Source organism: Phoenix dactylifera, chromosome 6, assembly GCF_051530095.1.
Source record: "Phoenix dactylifera cultivar Ajwa chromosome 6, Ajwa_hap1_PhDact_Kaust_v1.1, whole genome shotgun sequence".
Lineage (NCBI taxonomy): Eukaryota > Viridiplantae > Streptophyta > Magnoliopsida > Arecales > Arecaceae > Phoenix > Phoenix dactylifera.
This window is the reverse complement of record NC_143195.1, coordinates 33,671,751-33,681,160: the sequence shown is the minus strand read 5'-3', so window position 1 is coordinate 33,681,160 and position 9,410 is coordinate 33,671,751. Positions and strand designations below refer to the sequence as shown.

Sequence of the window (9,410 nt, the reverse complement as noted above, 5' to 3'; positions counted from 1 at the left end):
TCAGGCAAGACCTCGGTCCCGCTGAGAGCCAGTCCTACCTCGGACCTTGCCAAAGGACAAGCCGACCTCGGTCAGATCTCTCTGTTGCTACGACTTGCAATAACCTCCTCTTGAGTCTACAACAACGACGCGCCCCAGCTAAGTTTGTGGCGCCCTATACGACGACGCGCCCCGACCCGAGCTCGGGGCACCCTGCTGAGCAGACTTCAAAGTCAAGGAGGCTAGGCCGATCTAAGAACCTGCCAAGCCAACCTCACCGAATATTTATCGTAGCTCCCATGCCAGCCTGACCTCAGTGCCCTGCCAAGTGGGCAAGGCCGATCTCGGCCCCCGTCAAAGGCCAAGCTAATCTTACTCAGTACGTGCCACTGCCATGCCCTGGGATAACCTCATCGCACCATGCTTCTCTTGATGGCCACACTAAGACACGTCCCGTAATCTCAGCATTCAATGTGTATTCCTGAATAATCTCATTTTTCAATTATTCAACCATTTCATTTTACCAAGTTCAACGTTAGCCAACAAAGGACTATGCCTTGCCGCCCCAGCCATGCATGCTGACAAGGGCCATACCCTACGGCACGCGCCAGCACCATACCGCGTGCAGGAACAGCTCAAACCGTGTGCCTCAAGCAAGCCGTTACCACGCGCTACCTGGCCAGCGCCATCTCCACCCATAATGAGGACGGGTCATATCTCCGCCACCTGGGCACCTCTGTAGGGACTATAAATAGCCTCATTAGATAACGCCTAAGGACCTTTTGTCAACAAATACTCCGCGTTAACTTAAGCATCGGAGGGCCTTCACCGGAAAGATCGGTGAAGCTTTATGCAGGTAAGCGGTTACCCTCAGGCCAAATTTGAACCACAACACACGCCATTAACAAAATTAGGTGGATTATGGATCTAAGGCTTATATTGCAGTAATTGGGAGCGGAGATGGAACTTATTTACAATTTCATACAAAATACATGGAGGATATATATATATATATATATATATATATATATATATATTAAGCAACCCCCGGAATAAAAGGCTTGGAAACGTTTCAGAAATAAAAAGGCATTTGTCGCAACGGACGCTCACGCCTGAAGGGAGAAGGGAAACATGGCGGAGAAGTTGGCACCGGACAAGCGACACAGCTTTGTCCACAACGGTACATTCTCTCCTCCTCCTCCTCCTCCTCCCTGGTTTCTAAGATTTCGAAGCCCCTTCTCCTCTCGTCTCGTATCGGTTGGTTTCGATCTCTTCTCTTAACTGGATTCTGGAATAAATTCTAGGGCAGAAGGTGTTCGAATGGGATCAAACCTTGGAGGAGGTTAACGTCTACCTCGATCTCCCCCCGAATGTCCCGAAGAAGCTATTCTATTGCAAGATCCAGTCGCAGCATATCGAAGTTGGCATCAGAGGCAACCCCCCTTATCTCAACGTTCGTCCGCGCCCTAACCCCATCCCTTTCCTCTCCCTCTTATCTTTGTTCTCTTTCTTGGTGTTGGATTAATTATTTGTCAGGGTGTTTTCTTTCGTTTCTTGACTTGATTCTCAGCGTGATCTCGCCTGCCCCGTAAAGACTGATTCGTCGTTTTGGACGCTTGGTAATGCATCTCTCTGAACCCGTCTATGTAATTTCTCTCTGAATTTTCATTCTTAAGATGTTAAATTTATGAGAAATGATGAGAGAATGCTGGATATGAGGCAACTAATTCAAATGAAGTTTTTTTGGGGGGGATTTGAGGTGATTTGATTGGTAATAGTGGGCTACTGTTCCAAAGTAATTTACCGGTACTGTTTTGGATGCTACGGTGATGAGTTCAGTTAGCATGCTTTGGAGTGGTGCAGTTTGGTTTGTTGCAGTGACTGATGACCACGTACTATATTATCTGGTGACCATGTGATCGGAGTCCAGTCAAAATAGTATCAGATAGTTTAAGTTTGATATCCTGCAGGGTGCTAATCTCATTGCTCTTTATGGTGCATTGTCATAGATAGCTCTTTTCATATATGTGTTGGTATGTGAGAGGCTGAGAGCATGCAGGTCTCTTGGAACTTGTGGAGATGGACATGAGAACCAAGCAATGAACTGAGGGTCTGTTTTGGTTGCAATGAAAGCTGCCAGGAAAACTTTTCTTTCTTGGCAAATCTTGTTTTTCACTTGTTTGTTCTGTGGAATGTTGACAAATATGGAAAGCTTATCTATAAATCTCTTGAAAACTTTCCTTTTCATGAAAAAGAGGAATCCTTTTTTTCCATGGATTTCCTTGCAATAAAACATACGATTGATGAAATCATTAGGATCTTGGTAGGTGATGCCTCACCTGAATGTTTTTGTTTCTGTGAACATTGGCTAGCATTGTTTCAGCGAAAAAACAAAAAAATGGTAGAACAACAATGATGCACCAGCAAATGCTCACAAAGATTCTCAATGATCTTGTAAAGCCTTTCTAGTTGTAGTGGTTATATCTTCTAGTTCCACTAATTGCTCACTTCAGAATCTGTTACAGACAACTTCCAAGTATTGTGATATACTATATGCCCTAGAGAGTTTTACTTAATTCTCAAGATGGTTAGTTATCAAGGTAATAGGATATTAAAGATAATATGACATTCCTTTTGTTTTCATTTGGGATTCTGTTGAGACCTAGGCATGAATGGTAATAGTTCTTTCGCATTAATTATGAAGAGCATTTGATCTTGTTATTGGATATTGCACCTTTTGTGAGACTTATCTAGGCTGTTGGTAAGCTAATGTAAGGAATGATCCTTATTCCATAGAGGGAAAAAAGCTGAATATGAAAATTTATAGGACATAAGATACCCAAATTTTATTAGAAAAGAAACTTGTTGACAATGTTGGGTTATAAAGAAAATGAAAGCTATTGATGTTGCGAACATGCTGCTGAGAACAGATCTGGAGCAACCTATGGTAATGTAATGCAATCATAACCTTATTTGTCATGGGAGTAAGAAGTTTCTTATGATACTATAGTCCTTTCATGCTAATATAGTCATGCTTGACTAATTGGATAATATTTATTATTGAACTGTTTATAGGAGGAGAAAAGCAATATTTATTTAGACATAAATCTGATACTACAATATAGCAATGCTCTTTCTATGAAGTCAAGAGTGGATCATCTACAAAGATATTTATTAATGTGTCTTCCTCATTGTCAGCTGGCAAAAGTGTTTTATCAGCACTAGATCCATCCATTTAGCATTTGATAGTCTGAAAGATATAAAACATTCAAGCACATGATAACCAAAGCTGAACATGGATTTGATAAGCCAAAATGGCTAAATTTGATGTGATTTGAACTTGTTGTATTAGGACCACGTTTGAATCCTATATGTAAGTCAATTTTTTTATTTTGATTTTTTAAACTCATCTTCATTTAACTTGGCCAAATGTATCTAAAAAGTTTGGTGGGCTTGAAGAAGAGATTGTGTCTCACCTTTTGTTTCACTATGATTTTATATGGTGCATTGGGTGTTACAAGTTGACTAAACACAATGTTTCGCTTCTATTTCTTGAGAAGCTGGGTAGTGAATTTTTGTATGCTCACATTCTTATAACAAGTTTTCCAAAAGGTGTGGCCAAGTGGGGATGATGCTCTGAAATGTTTGTAAGGCTAGGAATGAAGATATTTGAGGTCTAGCTAGGGTTTATGATATAATTGACCATGGGTGCTTCAAAAAGGCTTTGATTTTAATAGCTTGGGGCTTGAGTATGCCAAAAACATGAATAATCACTAAATGACGGCTTTTGATGTTGTTTTGCAAGAAACATGCTTTACAGGACAGCTAAGTGAAGTTTTAGATTGTCGATGTGAGAAGCAAAGGTGTGCAAATTGGCTATTGGATCCATTGTTCTTTCACTTTTAAAGTAGAGGTTATCCAAGATACAAGGCAATGGCTGGTTGTACTTTCATTTTATTTATTGTAAAAAATTTGGAAGAGCTCACGTAGAAATTAGGTGGATGGCCTTTAAAGAAAAGGTGTGGGTTAGCTATCAAGGTGGTTTTCATGGAAATCTTAAACCCTTCTTAACCCTTTTTATCTTCTCTCCTTCTTTTACTTTCTCTAGCTTATTTGCCGTAGGCAACAAATCTGATCATAGTCTTGATGGTTGCCTAAAATCAACCATTATACCTTCATTGGATCTATTGTTGGGTCTTGAAATCTTGTCTAGGTATTGCCATCCTACCTCTGTTGTGTCCCTAGATATTCTATCTACTTAGTTTGTTTGGTAAATTATTATGTATGAATAGGTCTTATTAAAACCATAGTTATCAAACAGCCCACATGATCCTAGTTGGACTTGTTGCCGTGGCAATTCCCTAAGGGCCTATGTGACTGTGTAGGTGGAAAACTTAGTGTGAAGTCACTCAATCTTGCTTCAACTATTTCATTTATGTTATTATTTTTTTGTGATATAATTAACGTTTTGACACATGATGCACCCTAACACATATACAATGAATCTAAATAGTCACCATTACTTTTGAGATTTACTACAGTTCATTAAATTTATAATAAGATAATTAGTAAACATAATAGAAGTATGCTGTATTATTGGTCTAATCTTAATTGATACAGATTGTTGAGCTTCCTTAATGATTTAGGAGGATCCTCAGACTCGATGTGGACCTTTTTGGTCACTACGAGCAGGGCTGGATAGGGTTCAAGAGTGAGATCCGCCATATCGGGAAATCGAGTCGTAGGACAAACTTTAGGAGGCCATAATTTGGTCATATGATGCCCGATTGAGATGATTTTTTTTTGAAATTGGGTATCTTTTCGAGATCTACAACTTTGGGCCAACTGGAGGTTGAATCGAGCTGAAATTTCATCTTGTGAGGACTGCAACGGGCCAATCAAGCCGAAAGTTTCTTATTTTTTTTTTTTTTTTATAGGTGGTGAATATGTTACTATGATGTATAGCACCATCTAAATGCCATATAGCCTCAACTATCTATATGTCTTTTTAGATTAGTTTCAAGGTGGAGATGGCTTAAGGCAACTCATAGATGGAATTGGATAGACTTTCAGCCGTGAAGGTAGTTGCACTTGATGAGAGATGTCTTATCCTATGCAAGGATAGAAAAGGTGCCCTTCGTATTTGCGTACAAGTCCTTTGTGCACCTTGCAAAGTACTTGAGCTGGACTAGTTGGAGCTTCACTAATGCCACATTGTCTTTCTTGAAATCCTGAGGTCCCTGTCTATTGGTCTACTATATTTTTCTCATATCCTTCGGTAAATATGCTCGCAAGTAGGGTTTAATCAAGCCAAGCTTGATCGAGTTTAGGTTTGATTAAGTTCAATATGAAATTAATTTTGAACTTGAAATTTGAGATCAAACTTAGCTTGCTTATTAGTCAATTTAGCTTAATTGACCTTAATTTCAAATTTAGCGGAAGATGAGGATATTTTGATCAGCTTGATATTCTTAAAGGGAGCTTCTATTGTAATATTCTCCAACTAGATGCTTTCTATACCTGTATGGCAAAGGATTTAACATGCAACTCCCTCTGCATTCGACTCATTTGCTTGATGGCATCATGGAGGATGGCCCATGACAGAAATCCCAAACCGCTCCCTCGGGTTTGAGTTCTGGTCTGCACAGATGCCAAAATCTATGTGTGATCCCAATATTAGACAATATATGCCAACTCTTCAAATCTCCCTGTGGACCAAGGGGCTCTTGAGCATCACTTGCTTTTTTAGCTGATTTGTCGTCCCATGATCCTTCATTGGGAATTTGTCATATTCACAATTGGAGACTGTAGACAAAGAGGAAGTTCACTGGAAAGACCAGCTTCTTTTGAGGTTGATCTTCTTTTTAGTATAGGCTTACTTCAAGCTTGAGTTAAAGCTTGGTTCAAGCTATGGGACTGGAGAGAGATGGAGTAGAAAGGATGCTGTAGAGGAGGCTAGGGTCAAGGAGAACTTTGTGCTTGTTTATGCGAGGTAGGAAGAGGACTAGGAGTAGAAAGCAAGAAGTTATAGAGATGACAAGTCTTGATGATGTGGTTGATAAGTGGGAAAAGTGGAGACTGGGTAAGGAGATGAAAGATGAGGTGAGACTAGAGAGGGATAGTACTCAGGATGCAAATTAGGATAAAGAATGGGTGCACTGGAGAAATATCCTGTTCTCTTGTACTCAACGTGAAATTGATTTTGCTGTAAAGGTCACTCCAATTTGTAGATACCTTTCCCTAAAAAGTAGCATCAAGTCAACCTTATCTAATTTCAGACTGCCGACCCTTCCCTTGTCTCTTTAGATGGTCTTCTGCTGTTCGCTGGATGGAATTATCAGACTTCTCTTACTCCTAGTGGTATCTCTTTTCTGTTCCAGCAACTTTCTTATTATTTCTGATTCTTACAGAGGATGGGACAATGCATGTGACACTGCAGAAGAGAGACAAAGGACACACATGGTCATCTCCAATAGTCGGGCAGGGTCTCCTAGATCCTTATTCAGTGGATCTTGAACAGAAGCGCCTTATGCTGCAGAGGTTCCAAGAAGAGGTAAGAACTGACTTCCGCATTTTATCATTTATTAGAGGTACCTAGGTTTGGTGCTGGATTTGTTATTATTTTAGTTAACATCTGCATGGCAATATCATCTTACATGCTTATGTTTTCAAAGATTTGATTATTTTTGAATAGAAAAGGTTTTCCGGAGCATAATTTTGATTCCTGAGCATTAAACTTTATAAAGAGATTTTGTTATTTTGATCAAATGGCTCCAGGGATGATATCCTTTTGCACTAGTACTAACTCCTTGTGGTATTTAACATATGTTATTGGTACAAAGAATTGCATCGTTTCCCCTTACATCATTACTCTGTGTCAAAAAGTTGGACTTGCATGCATGCATAATACATTCATAGACATACATGCATCCAGATATACATACATGAATACACATTTATTTTTTCAAAAAGATCCATAAATGCACTTTGTATATACATATTGAGATTTACGATGACTGCAATCTTTTTTTTTTCTTCAAATGACTAATTAATCTAGAAGCATTGCAGAGAATTCTATTATCCATGATCTAATCTAAATCTCTACAATCTATGATTTTATCCCAATGCTAAAACATTGGAAACAGTTTCATGTCTTTTTGCCTTTTGATTGGCATGATTATATTTTCCTCCTTACTATGCTGAACTAATTCTCATGCGTCAGCTTCTGTTCACACAATTTGTTTCGCTGATCGGAAATTTACTATATCTGGAGAAAGCAAAAGCTTGACAAGAGATCTACTTGCTTGTAAGGGTGATCTACTTGAGTGACTGAGAGAACTACATAGACAGAAATGATGGCTTAAGGGACCCATGCAGATGCAAAATACCAAAGAATCTGTTTGGCAGAAGCTGCAAGAATAGTTTGCATGCCTATCTAGTACAATTCCCTTTGTATATGCTTGAAAAATCAACGCCATTCATCAGGAATTCTCAAACACTCTAGCTTATGAAGCTTATAATTCATTGGACCTTTCAGTATTTGGTCAAGTATCCTTAAATCAAGTAATTCATGTTTATTATTCATTTATCTATTAGCTGTCTGGAAAACTCTTGTAAGATGATGGTTGCCATTGGCAGAGTACCATGAACCACAATAATGGTAGCGAACATTTTTCTTTTCACTTTTAAGGAACACCCATCAAAATTCAATTTTGTTTTCCTTGCTTCCAGTGCAATTCATGTTTGAACCAAATCATATACCAGTCATGCTCTTCCTAATTGTTGGTTGTTTCCTGACTAGACTATAAAAAACCCCACTCAGAATCCAATCCTGATTTTTCTTGAAAACCTCATGTTTGCATCATAGCTAATATAAGGAGGTCCATAGATAACATAGTTTTGCTGAGTTAAACTTTTTTTATTATTTGAGAATACTTGTGTTGGAGATTTTAGTGTAATGGCAAGTTAGAAATTTAGCTTCAAAATTTGTGGTTAAGGTGGACATGATCTCATGTCCTGTGTATTGCCTTGTAAATGCATCCTGAGGGAAATATCAAGCAAATTGTTTGTCTTCCAACAAACGGTACTGTTTCAATAAACAGGTAAAATGCAGCAAACTAAATCATCCTGGTAGAAAATTATTGCTGTTTGTCTTGTAAGTTCTCTTATATTTACGTCATAGTGAATATAACCTGCTGAAGAAACTTCCTTGTCTACATTTATAAATATATTGAGGTCCTTGCATAACATGATTATGTCAAGATAAACTTGTAATTATTTATTTAGAGCACTAATTTGGAGCTTTTAGTATAATGTTGTTTTCAAATTTGGATTTTTAAACTTCTGCATTTGGTGGGTATGATCTCTTGTCCTGTTTATTACCTTATGAGCATGTATCATATGGAAAGCTTTAGGCAATTTTTTCCACTGTAAAAACAGACAGAATTAGCCATTTATATGATTAAAGAATTAGACTGATAGTATAACTTACAAGTTAACATTGAAGTTCTATATAGAATACTTGAAAATCTAGCCAGAAAACATGCAAAGGCGGAGCCAAGATTTTCCTCCTAGGGGAGCCTAACATATTTATTGTTAAAAATGAGAGATGGCCAGCATGTGTTTGAATAATTGACATAACTCCACTTATACAGTGAGAAAAGTATTTAAAAGATATTCTTTTAAGATGTATTTCAGATGGACAAGCTATTAAATTGACTACAATGAAGTTTCCATCCATTCCCTTAAAGAAATTGTCTACTTTGCCCATTCTACATATTGTTAAACCAATTTTCTTTGTTAAAAAAAAACAAGTTGAAGAGTATAGAAAATGCCTCCTTATGAAACTACACTAAATTCGATTCTAAGTTTGCAAGCTCTTTCCCTTTTCAACAACCTTTTTATTAATACATGTTTTTTTCCTTCGAAATAAGGCACATCAACTTTTGTATCAATTCCTCTTTCTTATCCTCTTCAGTTAATGGAAAGCTTATTGCTTTTCTCTCTTTTTATCAATTCCTGTTTTGTATCAATTCCTCTTCTGTTAGTGGAAAGCTTATTGCCTTTTCTTGTTTTGGTTTGCAGAATCCAGGATTTGACTTTTCTCAGGCTCAGTTCACGGGAACCTGCCCTGACCCCAGGACCTTCATGGGTGGGGTACGATCTGACTGAGAGGGCTGGACTTCTTAGCATTAGCTTGTGATCCTCAACCTTTCTTATAAATGTTATAGATTGTTGCACACATTTTAAGTTCATGGTTTCTGTAAATTATTCCTGTATAAAGCCTTTGTGGCATCTGACTTCAAGAATCAACGGAGCTATTTATGACTTGTCAGACTCAATCTAGTGGAGACAGTTACTGTGACTTGTTTGAGTTATTTGTTTCTGAAGATTTTTCACTGTTTATAAAAAAAATAAAGATTGAGCAAGAA

General features: G+C 38.1%; 1 protein-coding gene across 1 annotated transcript; it reads left to right on the top strand.

The window, feature by feature from the left end:
- The first annotated feature begins 1,020 nt into the window (after positions 1 to 1,020).
- On the top strand, positions 1,021 to 9,410 carry LOC103711627 (HSP20-like chaperones superfamily protein). The gene is made up of 5 exons (XM_008797856.5): positions 1,021 to 1,159; positions 1,284 to 1,432; positions 1,550 to 1,598; positions 6,390 to 6,532; positions 9,064 to 9,410. Exons 1-5 carry the CDS (start codon positions 1,111 to 1,113, stop codon positions 9,148 to 9,150), a joined length of 477 nt encoding a protein of 158 aa, XP_008796078.1. The 5' UTR covers positions 1,021 to 1,110; the 3' UTR covers positions 9,151 to 9,410.